The 24213-nt window shown below is 54.9% G+C and overlaps 2 protein-coding genes across 2 annotated transcripts; one reads left to right on the top strand and one right to left on the bottom strand.

The window, feature by feature from the left end:
* Positions 1-3284: 3284 nt before the first annotated feature.
* Positions 3285-10914, bottom strand: Chchd4 (coiled-coil-helix-coiled-coil-helix domain containing 4). The gene is made up of 3 exons (XM_042679892.1): positions 10743-10914; positions 7554-7652; positions 3285-4355 (listed from the first exon to the last, which is right to left on the bottom strand). Exons 1-3 carry the CDS (start codon positions 10762-10764, stop codon positions 4054-4056), a joined length of 423 nt encoding a protein of 140 aa, XP_042535826.1. The 5' UTR covers positions 10765-10914; the 3' UTR covers positions 3285-4053.
* A 262-nt stretch (positions 10915-11176) lies between these two features.
* On the top strand, positions 11177-22230 carry Tmem43 (transmembrane protein 43). Its single transcript, XM_042679913.1, has 12 exons — positions 11177-11339; positions 13741-13890; positions 14669-14803; positions 15206-15300; positions 15918-15967; positions 16228-16297; positions 16870-16940; positions 17372-17493; positions 17693-17767; positions 18458-18559; positions 20127-20244; positions 21478-22230. Exons 1-12 carry the CDS (start codon positions 11328-11330, stop codon positions 21678-21680), a joined length of 1203 nt encoding a protein of 400 aa, XP_042535847.1. The 5' UTR covers positions 11177-11327; the 3' UTR covers positions 21681-22230.
* The last annotated feature ends 1983 nt before the right edge of the window (positions 22231-24213 follow it).

Genomic DNA, 24213 nt, shown 5'->3' with positions numbered 1-24213 from the left:
CTGGGCTGGGAATGTGGCTTAGTGTTAAGAGTGTTTGTCTAGCATGCATGAAGCTCTGGGTTCCTCAGTACCACATAAACAGAAAAAACCAGAAGTGGTGATGTGGTTCAAGTGGTAGAGTGCTAGCCTTGAGGAAAAGAAGCTCAGGGACAGTGCCCAAGCCCTGAATTCAAGCCTCAAGACTGGCAAAAAAAAAAAAAATATATATATACTATTTTCTGAAATCTCAGTAAGTCAATTAAAAATTCAGTTGAAGTAAGACAGAATATTAGGCTTGAAGACAAAGCTGATGAATTAGAACTTTCAAATACAAATCTTCACCTATAAGAAAGACTATGTGCCAAGTGCTAGTGGCTCACGCCTGTAATCCTAGCTACTCAGGAGGCTGAGATCTGAGGATCTAGTTCAAAGCCAGCCTGGGCAGGAAAGTCTGTGAGACTCTTATCTTCAATAAACCACTCAAAGAAAAAAAAAAAACAAAAAAAATGAAAGTGGCGCTGTGGCTCAAGTGGTAGAGCGCTAGCCTTGAGCTGAAGAGCTGAGGGACAGCGCCCAGGCCCATAGTTCAAGCTCCATAACTACCCCCTCCCCCCAAAAAAGACAGATAAGGGAAGGGGTGGGTAAGAAGGCTGAAAGGAGTGGCATTGATCAAGATGCACTGTACTCATAAACTGCTTCAGTAAACAGCAACTCCTTTGTACAACTACTTAAAGATAAAAATATTAGAAACAAAAAAACCCATCTCCTATGAGTGACAGACTTAGAAACTGTTACTCTAGAGAAATGTTATTAGTGTATCACAATACATTTCCATAATACTTACCCAAATACAGAGCACTTGCTACATATCCAATGCACAATGAAAAAATAGGATCTCTATCTCTTTAGTTTGTATCACAGAGACCATTGTAGTATTTTATTAAAAAATTAAATATGTAAAGAAAACCTTAACTAAAGAAGTGAAAGAGTTCTACAATGAAAACTATAAGCCACTGAAGAAATTAGAGAAGACACTAGTAGATAGAAAGACATCCTGTGGGGGCTGGGAAGGTGGCTCAGTGGTAGAGCACTTGCCTTGCATGCATGAGGCCCTGGGTTCGATTACTCAGCACCACATAAGGAAGAAGAAAAAAGCTGGAAGTGGCGCTGTGGCTCAAGTGGTAGAGCGCTAGCCTTGAGCTGAAGAGCTGAGGGACAGCGCCCAGACCCAGAGTTCAGGCCCCACGACCAGACCAAAAAAAAAAAAGAAAGACATCCTGTGTTCATAGATCAGTAGACTCTATATTGTAAAAAACGGCCACATTATTGAAAGAAATCTAGATTCAGTGAAAGCCATCAAATTCTCCGTGTCATCCTTCACAGAAAAAAACAAAACACTTAAAAATTCATGTGAAGTTGGGAGCCAATGGCTCACACCTATAATCCTAGCTACTCAGGAGGCTGAGATCTGAGGATCACAGTTCTAAGCCAGCCTGGAGCAGAAAAGCCCAGGAGACTCTTATCTCCAATTAACCAGCAAAAAGCCAGAAGTGGCATGAGTCAAGTGGAAAAGCCACAGGCCTTGAACAAAAAAAGCTCCCAGGTGCCAGCGGCTCAGCCTGTAATGCTAGTTACCCTGGAGGCTGATATCGAAGGATAGTAGTTCAAAGCCAGCCAGGGCAGGAAAGTCTATGAGACTCTTATCTCCAATCACAGAAAAAGTTGTAGAGTACTAGACATGAGCAAAAGGAGCTCAGGGACAGCACCCAGGCCCTGAGTTCAAGCCCCACGACTGGCAAGAAAAAAAAAAAAAAGCCCAGGGACAGCACCCAGGTCCTGAGTTCAAACCCCAGGACTAGCATGCGCATGTGCGCGCGTACACACACACACACACACACACGATCATGTGGTAACATGAAAGACAAAGAGCAATGCTGGAGGTGTGATGATAGCAGCTGCCACTAATCCAGTCATAATGAACACAGCCGGGCACTGACACAAAACACACACATAGACCAAGAGACCCAGGAAAAACCCCACAAGTATGCCCATCGGATTTTCAACAAAGGTGCCAAAACGCACTGGAGAAGACAGCTTCGTCAGTAACTGGTGCCTAGCCTTCCCAGTGCAGTGTTTATAGGTGTGCACAGCCATGCCCAGTGTTTATTTTCTACTTAATCAGAAGGACCACTAAGTTAATGATAATGGTCAAGACGAGAAGATTGTGGCACTGTGATTTATGTAAGAAACACTCTGTTTTTATTTCCTCAACCCCTGGGAACCGCTAAGTATTTTTTGGTGTATTAATGAGTGGCTGAAGGCCAAACATTAAGCCAGTCATGATTCCATAATAAAGCATCTGTAAAATCGGGGCAGGGCAGGGTGCTGAACATGTGGAGGTACAGGGAGGTGCCCCACACGCCTCCCTCTTAACCATGGGAGCACAGACCCTGCAGTCCAGTCGGTGTGGGGTGCATGCTTGAGCATGGTGGCACTTCTCTGGTGTGCTAGCACTTGTGTGGGCTGTGAGCCACACTCAACTCTGGAATATGGCTGTGACAGGAGGTGTGGCTTGGTGGTTTCAGCCCAGGTTACAAAACGGCCATGGCTTCGTTTGCTCTCACTTGCTTGGTAGAAGCCACATGCCAAGTTGTGAGATGACCTAACATGAGGTCCAACCACCGGGCAGGGAACTGAGGGAGGTCTCTAGCCAATAACCAATGGGTAACTCAGGCCCTCAATCCAAGATTCCGTGTACTGGGATCCTGCCACAGACCAGCAGTGTTGGGAAAGCCCCGTGAAACCAGGAAGCAACCACAACAAGCCTACTACGAGGGTGTGCTAGAGACCCCAGGAAACCAGCCTAGGACTCAGAGCTGCAGGGAATGGAGACAGCGCTTGTGGTTCCCAGCTAAGTTTTAGGAAGTAACTACTCCCCTCAGGTCACAGGAAGCATGGCCTAAAACTACCCAGCAGTTACCCTGACCTGCGGGGCGGTGCTGCAGCTCCTTTTCATTGGGAAGGACCTACCCTGCCTTACTGCTCAGCAAAGAAAACCTGGCTGGTTTTGAACTCCACACACATTAGCAGACTCAAGCCAGTTTATTAGGATCTTTACAGAGGAATCTCTGTTGAGTTTTTCCTAATTTGTATTTCCTTACATCAAAACAGTGCATGTGGGACACACTGGGACACACCGTAATCTCAGCTACTTGAGGTGACGAGTCAGGAGAGGAATGTATGTTTAAGGTCTAGAATTCAAACAGAAATTCTAACTAGTGAGAAAAAAGACTTATCAAAGTCAGTTAAAAATCACATTGGCTTTTAATTAAGTATCTCATTCACACGGCTTCCTCTTTGGCTGCTGTTCTGGCAACAATGAGGTCCCCACTCTCGGGAAGATGCCCGACAGGACTGCGTGCTGCGTGAACAGGCCCCAAGCCAGGGCGCTCAGAACAGGAAAACAAGGAATAGCAAAACCACCTTTCCCCCTACTCACAAAGAGATTCGGAATCAGAGAACCTGGAGCCTAGAGCTCAATACAAACAAGGAAAGTAATGTTCCAGGAATGAAGTTGCCTCTCCCACACTCCAGAGCAAGACAGATCTTGAGAAATGCATTGACCACTGACCTCCTCCAACAGGAGCGGCCCATGCCGGCATGTGCAAAGGAAACGTTTTGCTTCTATTTCATTTCCCAGAGAGGTATAAAATCTACAACAGGGAACACAATCAGAACAAATAGGTTCACTCAACAGAAATGCTCCTGTAATGACTTCTGCTTGCTGAGGTATTCAGCACATTATTCCACACTGGAAACGTCAGGGCCGTCTGAGAACACGGGGCAGCCACACTCACTGACAGGTCTGTGCAAGAGACACAGACACACAACCCTCCTTTTTTCAGTGTATATGGCAAGGAGCCAAGACTCCATCATCAAAATAAATTACTTTGAACATTACAGTGCACAGAACAAGAGGGAAAGACACCTTCTTCTCAGAGGGTGACTGAAAGGCATTGTGAAAGGTTCGTGTCCTGTGACATGGAGGGTGGAACTCAGTGCCTGTGGCCTTCATTAGCTTGACCCCTGCTCCTGGGCAGCAGCAGCCTCAGCAGGGGCCGTTTCCTGACCACGTTCCACTGGCTTCTCTTCCCCTTCCTCGTCGTCATCGTCATCTTGGGGATAGAGGTCAGGGTACTTCTGCATGCATTCCTGCATGGCCCGGAACTGGTTTACACAGTCTGACCCCTTGATATCTTCTGTGCTGTAGTGGAAGCAGGAGAAGGCCGACTTGAACTGCTCCCCACAGGGGCCGCTGGCCATCCCCCCGAGGCACGGGCAGTTCCAGTTAATGTCTCCGTTTGGCAGTATCAGTCCTGGAACAGGAAGATGGGCGAGGAGAAGGTGAGATGTTCTCTCTGGTTTCACACCGGCAAAGCCAGTCCAGTCCTCACAGTGCCTGCAGGGCACTCCCTTGGGACCTACCTCTCCATTTGGATCCGATTTAGACACCTGGGACAAACCCAGCACGCCTCGGTTTAGCAGGGCGCCCACCAGCATCCTTCCCACAGGTGGCACTGATCTGTACTCTACACTGCCTCCCAGTGCTATGAGCTGAGCTACCGAATTCAAGGCTAGCAATCCTCTACTCCAAAGAGGAAGCAGCGTCTTAGGTGGAGCAACCCTGCTCTGCCACCTCCCACACAGACCATGGGGACCAGATGCCCCCAGCTCCCTGGCTTTACTGCCTCTTGCTCTGCAGTCTGGGGAGAGACGAGGAAGACGATAATCCTTATGGTATACCATGAAAAACCAGTGGCACTGCTGAATAGTACGCCAGTGTTGAAATTCTGGGAAGAAAGGACCGAGAGAAGGGAGAGCCATAAAGGGTTAAGACTGGAATACACTGTGAAAATGTGGAAATGTAGCAATGAAATGTTCCTCTCTATAACTATGCTAGCAAAAAAGGGATAAAAATGAAAATATCAAGCTGGGTACCAGGTTGCTCATTCCTATAACCCTAGCCACTCAGGAGGCTGAGATTTGAGGATCACGGTTCAAAGCCAGCCCGGCCAAGAAAGTCCGTAAGACTCTTACCTCCAATTAACCACCAGAAAACTGAAGTGGCGCTGTGGCTCAAAGTGGTAGAGCACTAGACTTGAGCAAAAGGAGTTCAAGGACAGTCCAGGAAATGAGTTCAAGCCCCAGGACCAACAACAAAAACCGTTTGAGGGCTGGTACACAGCTCAGTGGTAGAGCCGTTGCCTGGCATACACGAGGCCCTTAGGCTCACCCCCAGCCTATAACAGACAAACAACATGTCACACACATGTCGGAAGGGAGTAAGATTAGGAAAGTGTTTTCAGTTTGTGTTATATGGGACTCTTTGTCCTATCTACTTTGAACTTTGTGCACATCAAAATATTTCCCGGCTTTCCTAATGCTTTTAAGATGATGGCTTTGACACAGAAAAGTGATTCATACATTCCAGAAGATGCTCTCTAAGAAAGCACTCAAAATGTCCACTGGAAGCACGCATTATCCTTCACTGCAGGGAGAGCTTAGCATAGCACTCTGTGCCCAGGGCCACTCTGAGCCCCGCCTAATTCCAGCTTGGGAAGCGTGGCTGATCATCCACAGCTGCTGCCACTGCTCCTTCCTTATGAAGAGGAGTCAGAGCGGAGACAGCAGCCGTCCTGCCTCTGACCACAACAGCCGCAGGGCAACTTCTCAGGCACACAGCTCATCTTCTGCCACTTCTGCTTGAGACTCAAATCTGCTAATAACCCTGTACAATCAGTTTCCCAAAGAAGTACTATTGACACTTGAAAATTACAACCAGGTCTGCAGATGTCCCTCTTCATGATTTCTCCGGGGTGAGTGGGCTGGAACGAGAGCACCTTACACAGAGCACGGGCAGTCAGTTTTCATCAGGGGCTCAGTATCAGTCCACTGATGGTGGCTTCAGAAGTGAAGTCCAGACATACAATTTAAACACTGAGAGGCTAGCAAAGCAAACTCTGACTCGTCCTGCTGACCTCTCAATCAAATAGTGAAGCGTGCTTAACTAATTTGGACCTAAAGATGAGCGATTGACAAGGGATTTATTTTTGTTTATAAAATGCTGAATCAGCACGTGCAGTGGCTCACACCTGTAAACCCAGCTACTCAGGAGGTAGAGATTAGTAGGAAGATTGTGGTTTGAGGTCAGCATAGGCAAACTGTGAGAGTTCCGTCTCAAACAACAAGCTGAGTGTGATGATACAAGCCTGGGATCCTGGCTAGGCAGAAGGCTATAGGTAAGGAGGATCATAGTCCAAGGTCAAATCTGAGCAAAAATGAGAGATCTACTTGGGGTCAAGGATCTGTGTCTCACATTGTAGTCACCCACCTAAGCAGGCCTGAAGCCCTGAATTCAAATGCCATTAACACACACACACACACACACACACACACACACACACACACACACACACACACACACTGCTGACATTACTCTTCTAGCAATCATTTTAGAGCTCTCTGGCTCTGTGTGGAGTCTGTATAGTCACATAGTGCTAGCTATGTGTCCTCGGCTTTGCCCTACCCCCAGGAGCAGCGGGCTAACGAGAGTTCCATCCAAGAGCCTACATCCTGGGGCTGCTGCTTCAAGCTTTCACCGACTTCTCAGCACTTGGCTCTGGAAGCCTGAGTTAATACCATAGGTGTCAGGTGTCGTTTTGGTGGATAAACCAAGTACATTTTGGGGGCATTTCCCCCCCCCCCCCCGCCGTTTTTTGGTTATGGGACTTGAACGTGGGGCCCGGGCGCTGTTCCCGAGGTCTTTTACTCAAGGTCAGTGTTTTACCACTTGAGCCACAGTGCCACTTCCAGTTTTCTGGTGGCTAATTGGAGATAAGAGTCTCGGAGCCTTCTTGCCGGGGCTGGCTTCTAACTGTGATCCTCAGATCTCAGCCTCCTATGTAGCTAGGATTACAGGCATGAGCCACTGGCATGAACTGAGTATTGTTGAGGATGTGTGGACATCTGGATACTGCACACACCATCACTCTCCACAGGTGAGAAGCAGCTGGGATTCCAGCAGATGATGTTCTAGGCCCACATGGCCACCTCTATATTTGGTTACCAAGGAACACATAGAAGTATGACTGGCGTGGCTGAGGCCTGCAGCTGTGTGGCGTGAACCATGTATGCTAGCACACTTCACAGGAAAAAGCAGGCTCTGCACCTTACTTGCATGCCAGTGCGGAATTCAAGGTCACTTAAGCAGGCAGATGGATCCTTGTCACCGTAAGCTACCTGTAACTAACTCCCCCCAAACTTAATCAGCATGAAGCATGCGACCTGCAGACCCTGGGGAAAGAAGAGGCGTGAATGTCTCAGCCCGGAGAGGTGGCTGCCCGGCAGCTGGCTTGGAGGGAGGCAGCAGAGCGCCTGCGGTGCCCGCGGGGCCAGAGCTGGCCAGGGCTGGGGTGGGGCCGCGGGCCAGCCCGGCTAAGGAGGCAGCAGAACTGCCAACACCACACCTTGCTCAGAATGTGTCGTGGTTCCCTAGGAGGCCCCGGGTCACTCACCGTGCTCCTCATATGGGTCGTTGGGATCGTCAGCCACCAGCTCTGCACTGCTGGGAGCTTCGTGGTCTTCTTTGGTCACAAATATGATTCGGTCTTTCCCTGGTGTTTGGAGAACAGAAGAGACATTTCATTTGAGAGCAGGAAGTTTACTTAAGTCTAGGACTGTCCCATGTGTAGCTCCCAGAAGGGGCCTCTGATCAAACCACACCCCTAGGAGCCTCGCCTGAAACCAAAACTCCACCACAGTCGTGGGCATGGAGGAAGGCAGCAGATGAAATCTCAATCCAGCCAACGCTGATCCCCCAAACTTGTCACTGGCCCTCCAATATGGCAAGTCTTTTTCTCTTCCACCAAGAAAGGACTAGTGCTTCCCTCTTCCCAAAAGAGAACCCTGGAAAATTCCCAAGGCCCTGCGGCTGTCCTCCCCACCCGTGACCCTCCTTCCTTGCTCTGCTCCAAGCTGCAGGCAACCCTCCCACCTTTGGAGATGAAGGGCCAGGGATGTTCAGAGGGCCTGTAGCCAAGCACCTGGTTTGGCAGTGCTGCACCCGGTGCTCCCCAGGCTGGAGAGAAGGGCTGAGAAACCAAAGAAAATCAGGGGGCTGGAGATGTGGCCCAGGTAGTAGAGTGCCAGCCACTAGGTGAGTCAGATAGCAAGCCCAAGTCCCAGTCTCAAAAAAGGGAGAGGAAGTGGCGCTGTAGCTCAAGTGGTAGAACGCTCGCCTTGAGTTGAAGAGCTGAGGGACAAACGCCCAGGCCCAGAGTTCAAGCCCCACGACCGACCAAAAAAAAAAAAAAAATCAAAAAAGGGAGAGGGATAGAGATGGGGAGAGGGAGAAGAAGAGGGGGAGAGGAAGAAGGAGAGGGAGGGGACAGAAGGGAGGATGGAAATTACAGTTTTAGTTTGTGACATTGACTTCAAAGTTCTTTCATTTGACCCATTCATCTGGTTCAGGATTTTAAGCAGATACAACCCAAAAAGCTGTACTATTATATTGAAAGTGTTCAACCCTTAGGATACAAAATAAGCATGAGACAGTTCTGCAGAATGCACACCCTTAGTACTTTCACATGAATATGACAGAGATGCCCACTGTTTTCCTTTGCACAGGCAACTCAAAGCATGGTGTCAATATGGAACAAAAGAGGGGAAAAATGTACTCTCTGGTACCCCTGGAGTTTTCCCACAGGGTTCAGAAAGCCTGAAGATGGCTGAGAACCTGGACAAACTAAGTGTATGGTGATGTGGAGGCCGGGCTGCCAGCCACGCAGCCCACCCAGCACTAGCCCCGTAGGAAGCCAGCCTATGGGAAATGCCCCAGGACCCAGCTCGAAAAGGAGCAGGCAACAGGAGGGACAGACATCCAGGGTCAAGACTGCACTGGAAGCAAACTAACCATGGCCAGAGGGAGGGAGGACCACAGCCCAGGACACCTCAGCTATCCTCATGGCCCTAGGGGCAGATTCCAACAATATTGGAAAGTGCTGACATTTTGTCTTCTGTGCCCTGCTTCTCCGGGAAGCCCTCACTGGCTAGCCCTCAGCTTGGTAGAGGAGAGGCAGGAGGTGCAGTGATAAGAAGTCTGTAGGGTAGAAAGGTAACAGTGAAATCTCCCTGCCTCCAATAAATAATGAAACCTAATTTTTTTAAAAAGGAAATAAAAAGAAATATGCAAGATAATTTCAGAATTTAGGATTCTCATAAAAGACACAGGGCTGGGGGCATGGCTCATGACAGAGCAAAGCCCAGAGTTTAAGCCCCAGTAATACCAAAAAATATGTAAGTAAACAGAAAAAAAGCCATGAGAGACACAAAGTGTGAGAAGGAGACATCAGTTAGACATTAAAGGACAGAGTCCACAGTAGGTAGAGTTCGGGAAAGGATGCACTGGCAAAAAAGACCAAGTGGTAGACAGTGGGAAAGGCTAAGGCTGAGAGGCAGGCAGGCAAGCGCTTTCTTAAATCCCACAGGAAAGAAAAAAGATTACCGAGCAGAACAAGAAAAAGCACTTTCTAAGGACAAGACAAAAGCTAGGGAAGGTCTACAAGTGAGCAGTTCTATCCTTTGTTTGCTGGTGGTATTGAACTTGGGACCCAAGGGTTTTATGACTTGGCCAGGCTCCCAGCCCCTAGGTGAGTGTTTTCCTCTTGATCTCTGCTGTGTTAGCAGCCAGCCGGACCCTGTCCTCCTTTCCAGAGAATGAAGACTCTAAAACCCTCCAAGAAAAGGAGGGGAAATCCTTAAGTGCAGAGCCCATTGACGCAAGGGCTCAAAATCAATCTGCCAGCGGAGGAAATCAGTTAGATCTGGAGAGACCAAATGAGAACGAAGACTAGAGACCCAAGGCGGCGGTGGGGGAAGGGGCTTCCGGGCACTGGAGCCGGGAGTGCGTTCTCACCCGGGGAAGGGGGCAGCTCGGCCCGCGCCAGCTCTAACTGGCTGAGTGACCTCAGGAGGGTCGCCTGCCTCGGCGGTTTCAGTTTCGCTACCTTAAACAGCCGGCGTCGGACTATCCGCCAGGACCTCATTCTGCTAAGTGAATGGCACCCGACCTCTCGATTCGCCAGACCCGAGACTGGGAGCGGGAACGGGCCCGCCGGCAGCTCGGGGGCACCGGCAGTCCGATTCTCCCGCGCCGCTGGGTGGAGGGAAGCCGCGAGGAAACCTGTGGCCCCAACTCCGTTAAGGGGTGCGGGGGGGGGGGGGCGGTGTCCGACCCGGACGGCGGACGGCACCGCACAGCCCGGCGGGGGGGGGGGGGGGCCGCGCAGGTGCGCCGCGCCCGGCCCCGAGGCGGAGCGCAACGGACGCGCCGCGGCGCCGCGGCCCGGCCGCCTCCCCGGCGGTTACGGGGCCGGCGCGGCGCGGACGCACGTGGCGCCGCGGCCCGCAGCGGTTCGCCCCAACCTCTCCCGGCGGCGCCCGCGCGCCCCGCGCCCGGCGGCCCGGCTGGGGCGGCCCCACGTGCGGCCCCGAGGCCCGGCCCGCGGCCCGCCGTGACCTTGGGCCGGCCGGTTCCTTCCGGAACGTCGGTTTTCTCGCCGGTCCAACGCGGAGGCGGCCCCGCCGCAGGGTCTCGAGGGTCCCGGCGGTGGCGGCGCCCCGGTCGCCCGCCCGGCCGAGGGGCCGAGGGGCCTGAGCGGGCCGAACGGACCGCGGGTCTTCTCCATGGCAGCCGCCCGACCTACCTTCCTGCCGACAGTAGGCCATGGCTGCGCCTGGCGCTGGGACCTCACAGACGCGGCGGTTCTGGCGGCCGGAGCGGATACACTTGGGCGCCGTGACCTCGCTCTCCTCCGGCACCGCGGGCGGCTCAGAGGCCCGCGCGCCTCCGCCCCCTCCAGGCCTGCCCGCCGCGCGCCTGCCGCCGCGCCTTCACAGCCCCGGCCCGGCCCCTCCGAAGGGAACTACACTTCCCAGCAGGCCGTGCGCCGCTCAGCGGCTCTCCCGACCGCAAGAACTACATTTCCCAGAAACCTTGAGGCGCGCAGGCGCATCCATGGGTTACGGAGCGGGTCGCAATTTTGTGTCGAAAGCACCTGTTTTCCCCCCTCCCCGGACTACATTTTCCAGGAGGCCTGGCGGCGCGCGTGCGCAGCGAGGCCGCGGCCCCCGTGGGGCGGCAACGGCCAGTGGGTCCCGCCTAGTCCCGGATTCCACGAGAAGCTCTGCAGCTCTGAGGCAGGCGGGGAGCCGTGCGTCTCCGCGCTCCGGCCGTGGGTCAGTTCGTTGCCTGGCGGAGCAGTGCGGACAGCGGCGAGCCGAGGCCCAGCATGGCGGCGAACGTAAGTGTCTCCGGGTCTCCGGACCTCGCGGCCGGCTGGCCGGTGCGTGCGGCCGGGCCCGCCGCCGTCCCCGCCCTGGCGGAGCGTCCGAGCTGCCGGCCGCGGCCGGCCCGGAGCCCGCCAGGCCGGGCTCCCGCAGAGCCCGCGGTCTCCTCGGGGCTGCCGGCCCGACCTCCTGCTTGTTCATTCAACCCACGAGGCCGCACCGCAGCCGGGCGCGGGGCGTGGGGGAAGCCGGTGACTCAGGCCGCCTCCGAGGAGAGCCCCGGAGCCAGCTCGGAGCGCCGCCAGCCCGGACGCGCCCTCCCTGGCCGGCTACACCCGCTTCCCGGGCCGCTCGGCCCGCGCCTCCGGAGAGGCCAGCGTTTGCCCCACCTCGGCCCTGGCCGCCCCACCTGCGGACCCCTCGAGGGTCCAGAAGCTGCACCTTCAAAGGCCTCCGAGGTGGCCTGTGAGACTCGGGGTCCCAGCGGTGCCCGCCGCCCGCCCCCCACCCCCCTCCTGCCACCACCGGACTGGAGAGGGAGAATTTGCCCCGTCGGTGCCTCAGCTAGCTGGGCATGGGAATGTGCCGAAGGCAGCCCCGGGGCGACTCTTAACTCTCCACTCCACAGCTGTGTGTTCCTTCTTGGGATCTGTGGCTGTGACGTTCTAGCCAGGATGCTGAGCGTGGCGGCTACTCTGTGTGTGAGCCGTCCTCACAGGCTAGCACCGCGGTCCTGGCAGAGACCGCATCTGGGATGTGTTGGGACTTGGGCACATCTGTGCCCATCCCTCCAAGTAGCTGGGCCCATCTGTGGGAAGATCTGAAGACAGAGGGTGGAGCAGAGGCACTGAATTAATTTAGCATGACAATTGCCCTGCAAGGTGTGCTTACCACCCAGACTCCCTTGTTTTGGTGTTGGCTGAGGAGGGACCAGGAGGAAGGGGTGCCTTCTACAACTGACACCCAAAGTACCACTGACATTACAGCCCAAGAGATGAGGCAGTCTGGAGAAGGGGAGAGGAGAGTGACGGGTCTGCTAAGATTTGTACCCCTTGCCCTCCTTAGTAACCATGTGGTCAGTTACTTGCCGGGCAGGGATTTGCTCTTCTGGTGCTGTGGCTGTCTGCCCCCGGCAGGCCCTAACTGGTGGTGTCAGGACAGTTAGAAGATAGCATCGGCTTTGCTCACAGACTGACTCAAGTCCTTGCTCTTGATACTGCCCCACCTGGTGCCATGATTGCTGGCTTACTTGGGAACCTCTTTGCATCTTTGTGGTTTTTGTCAGCACACCCCCAGCCTGGCTGCCAGCCTCTGACCCAGTTGTGAAGAATCTGACAACATTCCTGCTAGCTAGCTCTTACACAGGACTTACCAGGTGTGGGGCTGAGAATGCCTAGTAATGGTACACTCAGGTTCTCGGCCTGTACCAGTATGCACAAGGATCTAAGCTCAGGTATTTTGCTCTTTGTGATGACCCTATGATCAGCAGCAGACTGAACTCCAGTCCTGCCCCTGGTACGGTCTGGGCAGAGCCTGAGCCACTGACCTGAAGTGTGAGGCCTACCAGGAGCTGCCCAGACATGCCGGGTTGCCCTATCTCCCGCCCACTCTGCACAACCAGCCAGACAGATAGCACTGCTCCCCAGACCACTCCCTGCTCCCTCACCTCCCCTGCCAGGTATCCGTCCCCAGGGGTTACCTCTTCATCCCACCCACCGCCCCCTCCTCCAGTCAGCCTGCCTGCCATCCAGCTGGAAGGGATTCCCCTGCACGGGCCACCTCTCTCGGCATGGCCTCCTGGTGTTGGTTGTAGCTGTCACCTGTCTGCTTCTGGCCCCACAGGGGCGGCACAGCCTTAGAAAGCATAGCCAGTACTTGTCCAATTTCAGTAAGAACACATTTCCAGCAATCTCTTCATAAAATAGCTTGGCAGCTTCTTAAATAAGCACATCCTCTCGGGGCCCCGGCCAGTCACAGCAAGTCCACTGCCAGGAGTGTCATCGCTTGATGTCTTCAGGGTGCTTGTTTCAGGAGCCCCTGCTGGTCCCCTAATCTATTATCAAAATCTACCCATTATACACTGTCTGTATGCTTTTATTGTGTGTAATTAGAACTTAATCTAAGAGAAGCAATGTAAATAAAGAGCATGCGCATGTGAACATACAATCACACACACACACACACACACACACACACACACACACGAAGCTTGCTGGGCTTGCGGTTGATTTGAGCCTCCAACCCAGCCTTTTCTGGTTACATGCATGAGCTACCAGCGCTTTTAAAGTACCATTCTGATGCTGGGATGGAAGCTAGGTTGTCTCAGTGCTAGGTGAGCACACAGTAGGCCCGTGGTTTCTTGCTTCCTTTTTGGCGTGTGTGAGGGAGACTTCCTAACGTGTTTGTTTTCCTTAGTATTCCAGTACTGGTCCCAGGAGAGAACATGTCAAAACCACGTCCGACCCCCAGCCAGGCTTTCTGGAGCGGCTGAGTGAGACCTCGGGAGGCATGTTTGTGGGGCTCATGACCTTCCTGCTCTCTTTCTACTTAATTTTCACTAATGAGGTAAAATGTCTGGGGTGCCCCTGTGTGGAGTGAGGGTCCCCACAGATTCAGGGAACAAAAGCTTTGAACCCAAAGTTTGGATCTGGTAATAACAGGCTTAAGTTTCCCAGACAAGGAAGAGGAGGGTGAATGGATCTCGATTCTTCCAGTTGTGACCCACCTCATAACAAATGGCAGTGAGGAAGGGGTTAATAGCTCACATGCCTGAAAACCCCACTTCCCACCTGGGTGGATCAGAGTGTTTTTGCCTGGTCACCAGGAATCTCCATGACTTCAAAAATCTGCTGTGGCATTGTTCTTGAGCAGACCTTTCTAGGCTCATATCCAGGTTGCCTAGAAGTCCTGGAGAAAAGAGGCACTGCCATCTCTATCTCTAAGTCAGTTTCTTGGAAGTTCTAGGGGCTCCCAGTGGCCCTGTTTGGGGCTAGTCCTCTGAACCAGTGCTGTGGCCAGGGGGCACGTGTTCTGATTGATGGAGCTCAGGTCACGTGATCCAGACAATGGTTCAGGCTGGCTGGTGTAAGCCACGTGGGACTGTAGAAAGCAGAGGAAAGGTGGGGGTGAGCACTGGGCAACAGAACCACCAGTCCTTCCCGACAGGATTGCGGTGCCAAGCCAGGGGGCGGAGGGGAGGGGTCTGCAGGAATCCTGGGTTCCATTGCTGACTCTGCACTTGGTGGGCCTCAGTTCGCCAGCACAGAGTGGGGAGCTGGGCCTGTGCTCCTGAGGCGGCAAGGCAGTCGCAGTGGCAGCCATTCCTGCTCTACTCCGCCCGCAGGGCCGTGCGTTGAAGACAGCCACTTCACTGGCGGAGGGGCTGTCGCTCGTGGTGTCTCCTGACAGCATCCACGTCGTGGCTCCTGAAAATGAGGGGAGGCTGGTGCACATCATTGGGGCCCTGCGAACGTCCAAGGTAGGCGTGGCCGTGGCTGCTGGCACCACGGCTCAGGGCGTGGGCGTGGCTCCCATCAGATGGGGACTGTCGGGGGATGGTGCCAGTGTCTGATGTGGCACCACCTCCGTGGTTGGGGTAGGGGAACTGCTCTGGCTCCTGCAGCTCGGCAGTAACTTCAGTGCCCAGTACTTGCTGGCGATGCTCTGGGGCGCATACAGCCCGACCTTATATTCCGGGATGACACTCATTGCCTGGCGTGCGGAGCCTGGGACACGCAGCTCCACTGGGTCCTCCGACGTGTGGCTGTTCATTCTTGGTCCTAGTGTCTGCCTCTGTGTCTCCTCTCTGGCTTCCTATAAAACAGGGATTCTGGCTGCTGGGGGTCTTACCTTTATTTTTCTGGTTTGATTCCTTTTGAAGCTCTTGTCTGACCCAAACTATGGGGTCCATCTTCCAGCTGTGAAGTTGCGGCGGCACGTGGAGATGTACCAGTGGGTAGAGTCGGAAGAGTCCAGGTAAGGCGCCAGAAGTGAAGCATCAGTTGGGGTAGAGGAGTTGCAGGCACTAGGATAAAATAAAATGGCTTTTATTTTGACACCTCCAAATTTCCTATTAGAAAAAAAAAAAGTCAACTATTCCAAAATTAGTACCAATGATATTTTTTGGAGGTGACAAAAAAAGTCCAGTGCAGAGTGGCTCCAAATCACAAGGACACACAGCTGGAGGCATGACTGAACCCAGGCCCGGCACGGTGAGCGTGCCCTCGCGGCGCCCCGCTGCGCTCAGGGGTCCCAGCCCCTCTCCCACAGCCGGCTCCAGTGTGACTGGAAGGCCCGGGACAGGTTCTCAGGGGCTGGTGTGGAGCATAGCCCCTCCTGGGCCATGTGGGAATGGCTGGAGGCTGGAGAAGGGCAGCCCTTGGGGCCTACCCCGGAGCCCCTGCCAGGCTGTTTAGGAGCTAAGGGCGTGCCAGATCTCAGCTGGGGGGGGGGGGGGAATCCAGTCTGACCTGCGACAGGAGGAGGGCATCTGTGCTGGGCTCCTGCAGGCAGGGCAGCTTCTTCCTGTGGCCCTAAGCGTGGCTCCTGTCCGGCGATGCCTGGCTGACTCGCGGTGTCTGTGCTCTCTGCAGGGAGTACACGGAGGACGGGCAGGTGAAGAAGGAGACAAGGTACTCCTACAGTGAGTACTGGCCCCGCCGAGGCGTGGCACGCGCCCACGCATCTGTAGTCTCTGCCCATCGACGAGGCTGGCAACGGGGGAAGACAGTGGGGCTTGAGCACAGCCCCAGCATTGGGACGCCCTAGGGGCCAGCCCTCCAGGACATCCCACAAGCTGACCCCCGGCCCCCAAGTGCTAGAGATTCAATTAGGACCTGGGCGGGTCGGTGGCAGCCATGTAGCACTCTTACCTGCTTCTGAGTTGTCTCTCTCCCCGAGCAGACACGGAATGGAGGTCAGAAATCGTCAACAGCAAAAACTTTGACCGAGAGATTGGCCACAAAAACCCCAGGTAAGCACTGGACCCCGAGCTCAGGCCCAGCCTTTCCCTCTACTGGGAGCCTCAGATTCTTCATCCAAGTCTGGCTGAGTCAGTCCTGCCTCGTGCAGTGGTAAGAGTGTACGACGTGGTTTTAAGGCCAAGCCCGAGCTAAATGAGACCTGACCTTACAGGCCCAAACAGGGTTCTCCCAACAGTCACCAAGCTGGACAGAGGGCCTGACGGGATTGTAGTCTAGGAAAGCATTTTGTTAAGGGTCAGCCAGGCGATCCTGTAGGAGGATGCTCAGCACCTCAGCCCTGCCCAGCCTTGAGGCGTGGCGGCACCCACGGGGGCCTTGTGAGGCTCTTTGCTCAGGAATGGCGAGCGTGCCACTCGTGGCCATGGCCGGTGCTTCTGCGAAGGAGGGTGGCATGAAGTTCTAGGGGACAGGGACAGAGCCAGGGTGTTCAGCCCAGGGCAGGGACAGGAGCCCTCAGAGGTGGTGTAGATGTGAAGAAGCCCGGGGCGGGGCTCCCAGCACACACAAGCACAGGAGCTTGGCAGCTCCTACCGTGCCCAGCACGATGCCCCCTCCCCCACAGCGCCATGGCAGTGGAATCCTTCACCGCAACAGCCCCCTTCGTCCAAATCGGCAGGTTCTTCCTCTCGGCAGGTAAGTCTCTGCCCTGTGACCCAGTGCAGCCCGGAGGCCCTGGGGCAGTTGGCCTGGGAGGGAAAGGGTGCAGGGGTACTGCCATGCGGGGCTGGTAGAGGAGATGGCCTGCCTTGGGCACTGGGAAACCCTGGGAGCATGGACTCAGGAACAAGTCCTCCAGCCGTGTGTGGTCGTGCACACCTGCAGTCCCAGTACTTGGGAAGCCAAGGCGGGAAGATGGGAAATTCCAAGTTAGCGTGCGCACGTGGTCTAGACTCTGTCTCAAAAATAAGTAGCAATAATAAGAAAGGTGGGAGAGGCGTGTCTGTGAAGGGCTGGGGGAGAGGGACCTGGCCGTGATGGCTGGGCTCAGGAAGGCGTAAGTTGCAGGGCTTGCAGATTGGGGAGTTCTCGATGGGCCCCGTGGCGTCTACCTACTCTTCTCTTAGGCCTCATTGACAAGATCGACAACTTCAAGCCACTGAGCCTGGCCAAGCTGGAGGACCCCCATGTGGACATCCTTCGCCGGGGAGACTACTTCTACCACAGTGAAAATCCCAAGTACCCGGAGGTACCAGGAGCCATGGCTGCCCACCGGTGGAGGCCGGGAGGCATGGGCTGTCCATCGGGCAGAGGCCAGGAGCCAGGGCTTAGCAGCCTCCCCCAAGGCCAGCACGGGGCACCAAGCCCTGGTGGGCTGGTGACATTGGTGGTGGAAGGGGGCGCCTAGGCAGATTTGGCTGCTCCTCAGCCCCCTTTGCTTCCCCCAGGTTGGTGATGTGCGCATCTACTTCTCCTACGCAGGACTGAGCAGCGATGATCCAGACCTGGGCCCAGCCCATGTGGTAACCTGGCTTCCTGGGGGCAGCTGAGGGTTTCACAGCACCCCTGGGCGCCGACCCTGTGCACTGTGGGCCTCCCTGGGGAACGCACATGCCACTCACCTTCACACAGTCAGCCTCAGAGTCTCGTCCTCCCCACACACATTGCTGGCCCTGCGCCAAGCGCGGCTGTTCCTGAGGAATCTGCCTCGGAATTCCACCTGACTCAATTCAGGCACACGAGACCCTTCCCCCAGCCCGACTGTCACCTGTGAACACATAATTGGTCCCCAACCCTGGGAATGTAGTCAGGAAGTCCACCCGGATCTGACCCAGGAAACAGCAGAGCACACCTGGGGCCCAGATAGGCCAGGTGAGGGAGGAGAGGTGGCAATGTGGGCTTGGCCAGGCTGCACTGGCCGCCCTGCCACGGCGCTGCGTCCTACCCACCGCCAGCTCCAGGAAGACGGCCCTGCCCCGCCATGCACACCCCACATTTGCACCCACTGTCCCAGAGCCTGCCCCTCCCTGCCCACCGCAGCCCCGGCCTTGGCCATTCTCCCAGGACAGGGCACCCCATGGCAATGTGAAGACAGGCTCCCCACTGCCTTCCCCGGGTGACAGAGCCAGAGGTTGGGCTCTGGTGCGGCCCTGTGCCCCATCCTTTGGTTCCCCCCAACCCACTCATCTTGTAACCCTGACTTCTCTGGCCAGGTCACCGTGATTGCCCGGCAGCGGGGTGACCAGCTGGTCCCGTACTCCACCAAGTCCGGGGAGACCTTGCTGCTGCTGCACCATGGTGACTTCTCGGCAGAGGTGAGTCACCACTGCCTCCTCACCTGCATGGTAGCAGGATGGGCAGAGAGCCGCCAGCTTGCTGTGGCAAAGGTAGAAGAGGTGGAGAGCCCCTGCTGGGCAGGAAGAAAAGTATGGTGCTGGCTCCTTGGTAAACGTGTGCAAGCCTCAGGGATCAGCTGAGCCCTCTTGTTCCTGTTACTGTAGGCCCTCGGCTGCCATCTGACGTCCCATCAGCCTCGCTCCTGTACCTGGCTGGGACAGGGTGCGGTGCGGTGATGCTGTTGCGCAGGGCTTAGTTACCAGGCTCAGGGTGGGGCTGCCACTTGCCAGCCTGGTGGGCCGTGAGTCACCAAGGGCTGTTCTAAAATTAGGTCCCTGTTCTCTCCGGGGGCTGGGACAGCCCCAGGTCTCAGCTGCCCTCAGAGTGAGGAGTGGAGCTAGCTGCGTGACTCGCAGAGGGACAGCTCTGCACTGCAGTGTTCTGAGAGAACCCCCACCCCCAAATCAAGAGGCCAGGGGCCCCCAAGCCACTCTCCCCTTCTTGTCCTCTCCAAGCGGTTTCCTCACCTGTACACAAGGCTTGCCAAGCAGCAGCCCCGGCCCTGCCTTGTTTGGGGGCTGTCCACTCACTCAGCTGTGTGTTGAATACCAGGGGTGCCCCAGCCCTGGCCCCCCTGCCAGGAGCACTGGCCTCTTGCCTGCTAGTCCTCTCCAAGCCTCATCTCATGTCAAGTGAGCTGAGGACTCAGCTCCTAGTGTTGAGTTATTCTGAGGAGCTAGTGACAACGTTGGTTAGTCAAGTGACAGGTCACTGCTTTTACCATTGGCGTAGAGAACTGGACGGGAAAGAGGTATGATGTAGATGAGGGAAGGCTCTGAAGAAATGCGTCTTGAGTTGAGCTGGGGGCCTGTGCGCAGCTCCTGGGCACGGCTGTGGGTGAGCATGATAGGCAACGCAGTCAACCTGTGCAGAGGCCCAGAGGCGACTGGACACATGGCCTGGTCTGGCACAGGCTGCTCGAGGGGCTGGCGGGTGGCAGGGCCCGCGGAGGCTGCTGGGTGTGCAACGTGGCAGGCAGCGCATGCAGGGGGCCATGTGGGGGCTAAGAGCAGAACGGTGAGGGAGTAGGCTGGGGTGGGCAGAGGAGAGGCTCATGGGATGTGGATACAGACAGCTAACAGGACCCGGAGGGCCCACTTGGCATGTGAGGGGAGAAGCAGGCCGCGTGCAGCCCACGGGTTCAGCTTGTTCAGGTGTGTGGCCGAGGTGCAGAGAAAGGAGCTGAGGTGGGGGCCTCAGCTCTGCAGCATGGCCCAGGGCCAGCGTGCACCCTGTGTCACCTGCTCAGGGAAGGTGGGTGGTGGCCCCTAGGAGACCGCTGCTGTGTGGCAGAGGGTGGCACTCATCACTCTCCTGGGGAGGCAAGTCCTTCTACCAAGGCCTCCTGTGCCACGTCCTGTGCTGTGCCACACGGACAACACTTAGCAGTGGGTGGGCGGTTTGCCATCTCCGTGGTCTGTTCACAAATGGCACAGCTCCCTCAGCACCCCTCACGGTCCTGACACTGTCCACCTTGTCCTGCAGGAAGTGTTTCGTAGGGAACAAAAGAGCAACTCCATGAAGACATGGGGCCTGCGGGCGGCGGGCTGGACAGCCATGTTCCTGGGCCTCAACCTCATGACGCGGATCCTCTATACCCTGGGTAGGTGCAAGGTGGGGTGAAGGCCAGGGAGCCCCCTTCCCACAGACCCTGTACGTGTCACAGTCCTCTGAGCCTTTCTGGCCTAATGGTTAGAGACTGTGCAGATGGCCCTCTCTGTCCCCACTAGCTTTGAGGTGACAGCAGGGAAAGGCAGCAGAGGGGCAGGCTGGCCGCCTCTGGGGAGGCTGCCCTGGCTTCTGTGATCTGAAGGTCTGGCTCGCTCGCCTCATTCCTTTGCTCCACAGTCACAGCCACGGTGACCACGCTGGCCAGCTCTGGAGGGAGCTGGGGCTGTTTAAACGCTGTTCAGTCAGCTCCGGCTACCCAGGCCATGCTGTCTCCAGTTGGAGCTTTTCTTCCCTCCTATCTACCACGGGAGATTCGTGACATGCTTGGCAAATAAACCCTCAAAAACTGCTGTGGTTCCTCCTTGCAACAGCCCGGACCAGGTGCGGGTGGCCAGCAAGAATGGGTAGAGGAGGAAGTGCGTGGGCTTGCTTGATGGCCTGAGGCTGGCTGGCGCCAGGGAGCCCACCGAGTCCAAGTGACCAACCGGTGTGGTACCCAGTGCCCAGGCTGTGGGGTGTGTTCTGAGTCAAGACGGTTGGTGTAGGAGATGGTGGACCAAGGGGTCTGCCCACCTTTGCCTCATTGTGCTCCGCCCAGCCTTCCTTGGGTGCCAGCACAGGCCAGGGAAGCAGCCGGGTTGCGGCACACGCTAGGCCTCCCTCTCTCACCGAGGCTTCATTGGGCGGCTTCCTTGTGCTTGAGCCCGGCCCCAGTCCTGTGTCGGCCATGTGACTGGGGACAGGCCACTTCCTGCTGGCGCCGGGGGCCCCTCCTCGCATGTTGCGTGCAGCGTTGCTCTCAGGCAGTAGCAGAGCAGGAGAGGCCTGCAGGAGTGGGGTACACAGCAGCCACGTCCAGCCCCAGACATCAGTGAGCAGGACAGACAAGGCCTGATCTCCGCAGGTGTAGCAGTGACGCAGTTCTGGCCTCTGGCCACGCAGGAGACGGTGCGGCCCAGAACACTGGCCTCAGACTAACGGCAGCATGAGCTCCGGAGTCCAGACGGACTCCACATTTCTCCTTTTCTGGGACTGGGCAGAGCAGGTGGTGCAGGGGCTGTACCTCTCCTGCCTCCCCCACACCTGCCCCTCCCACACAGGGTGGTGACCAGACGGGAGGTGCGGACATGGTCTCTGGGCCTCATAGTCCTTCTTCCCTCCACAGTGGACTGGTTTCCCGTCTTCCGAGATCTGGTCAACATTGGCCTGAAGGCCTTTGCATTCTGCATGGCCACCTCGCTGACCCTGCTGACCGTAGCTGCTGGCTGGCTCTTCTACCGGCCCCTGTGGGCCCTTCTGTTCGGCTGCCTCGCCCTGGTGCCTATCATCATTGCCCGGACCCGGGTGCCAGCCAAAAAGCTGGAGTGAAGGAAGCCTGGCACCCACCAACACCTGCGTGAGCCTCAGGGCCTCCCTTCACCTCTGCCCAGCTCCCTGCCGGAACAGCCCTTTGAACCCCACTCTTCACGGGCCACACTGGCAACTTGCATGTCTGATTTGGTGTTGGCCAGCGCGCATCTTCCCCGCCCCTTTTCTTGATAGTATGCGGCGCCGGTGGCAGGACCCACGTGAGCACGGTGACCCAAGCTCACCAGCCTGAGTGGGTGTTGCATTCCACTCGGCTGTCAGCCCAGACCTGCTAGTGAAGGGCTCGGCCCTGTCACCCCCTCCCCCCAAACAAGGGCCATGGCTGCACACGAGCCTAGGGCGGCCTCCACCGCTGCCAGGCTGCGCTGGGTTGCCAAGACTCACTCTTTCAGCCTGGCACAGTGAGTGCTGCCAAAACCAAATCTGCTGGTAGAACTTGATTTGATGCCAAAAAAGGCTGGGCACAAGTGCCCCTCATCTGTAATCCTAACCACTTGGGGGATGAGATATGACAATCACAGTTCAAAACCAGCCAGGGCAGATAAAATTGAAAACTGAGCTCTAAATAACCAGCAAAAAGCTGGGAGTGGTAGGGTACCAGCTGTGAGCAAAAAAGCCAAGCGAGAGCTCAAGGCCCAAAGTTCAAGTCCCAATACTGACACAGAAAAAAATATACTCAAGATATCATGATACAAACATTCGTTGGACTTCACACCACAGTTTGACAGAATCATCGCGAAGTCTCCAGCAGCCCTGGCTCTGCTTTTTGGCTGCTCTGGTTTCCTACTCCACAAAGGAGTTAAGGTTGAAAAACTCAAAATAATCCCTCCACTGAACAATTAGCAAGGCAGAATGTTACTGAAAATACCCTTCAGTTGAGCTAAGTGGGAAAGGTATTCAGTTGGGTAGACTTCATGGACTTTAAAAAGTTACCTGGGGTCGCTTGTGTGCTTCGCTCTGCAGTGCTTTGAAACAGATGGTCACAACAGATTTGTGTCCACTGTGGGCAGGGGCGAAGCAGGCCCTGTCATCCTGTTGTCAGAAGACACCCACTCACTTGAAGATGCCTTCAATCATGTTAAGGCCAAGGCTGGATGCCTCATGTGGAGAGCTTGGTGGTGACCCCGGCGCCAGTGGCAGCTTCTGAGTCTCTTCTTTGGTGCTGAATGCCCATCCCTTTGTCCTATCTGAAATTCACACATTTAATTCACCTAGTTTCTAAGTTTCCCAATTACTCTTCCACCCTTTGAAAGCATGCTGCCACCCTGCTGTGCTAGCGGCTTGGTACAGCCCTCTCATTTCTATTTGCAAACTGTTCTGTCCTTTGCTGGGAGTGGTTGCTTTGGCAACAAAATATTTGGTAGCTGAACAAGATGAGAACGTGTGAAGCCAGTGGCCTGTCACGGTCTTTGTTCTACAGACTCTGGGCTATGAATCAGGATTCTTGCAGAAAATGGCAGCTCCACAAATGACTTACCTGGGTGAGGGCTACAAGCATTCATTGCTGCCACGCTCATGGACGCACTCTTCAACCTCTAATGACGGCTAAGACTAAATCCTTAGGATTCGGTTCATGTTTTTTTTTTTCTCCTTATATGGATCTTACCTGCCAATTTCAAGTGTCCTTAAAAAGAAAAAGGTACAATCTGAAGACTTTGGAAAACCACAACAAAATTTGTATTAGCTCTATATTTTTCATAAAGCTTTGAAATAAATGACTATATATCTTTTGGCATAGGGTATTCCTTGCAATTAGCCTGCTTTTGATTTGGTGATTGGTGGAATTTTTGTTAACATTCATATAAATTCAGACATCAACCTTAGGAACTGGATGAATTTCAGTTCTAGGTTGTTCTTAGTGGTTAAAATGGGTTTCCATTCTTTTTAAAAGAGCAATTCCATATTTTTTGCACTAAATAAAGCCTACTGTGTCTTGGCTGTATTTAAAATGAATGATTCATGCTTTGTGAGCCTTCAGAATGTGCTAGAAGAGGTGGAGTATGAAGGCTGGGAATGTGGCTTAGTGGTACAGTGCTTGCCTAGAACACATGAAGCCCTGGGTTCAATTCCTCAGTACCATATAAACAGAAAAAGCTGGAAGTGGTGCTGTGGCTCAAATGGTAGAGTGCTGGCCTTGAACAAAAGCAGCCCAGGGACAAGTGCCTAGGCCCTGAGTCCAAGCCCCAGGACTGGTGGAGTGTGAGTTGGTGTACAAGGCACTGGCCTTGAGTTCACACAGACAAGCCTCCACTGATGAGAGCCTCGGCTTCGTGTGGGAAGTGGACAATGCCTTTCTTCCCACGCAAGGGTTGCTGCAGGACCCAGGAGGGTCAAGCCGGTGAGGTGCCCACACTCATGGGACTGAGTTTTCCCCTCCCTACTTTGAAGCTCTCAGCTTTGTTACAGGCAGTAATAATTTTCCAAAACCTATTCTTTAATTTCTGAAAATGTTTCATTTCCTTAATGCTTCCTAGTAACTGACATCGGCCTGAATAGGTTCTCTCTCCGTAAACTGGCCTCAAAACCCCAAAAA

Source organism: Dipodomys spectabilis, unplaced genomic scaffold (genome assembly GCF_019054845.1).
Source record: "Dipodomys spectabilis isolate Male_0828 unplaced genomic scaffold, ASM1905484v1 ptg000054l, whole genome shotgun sequence".
In the NCBI taxonomy this organism is placed as follows: domain Eukaryota; kingdom Metazoa; phylum Chordata; class Mammalia; order Rodentia; family Heteromyidae; genus Dipodomys; species Dipodomys spectabilis.
This window is presented reverse-complemented; position numbering and strand designations above follow the sequence as displayed.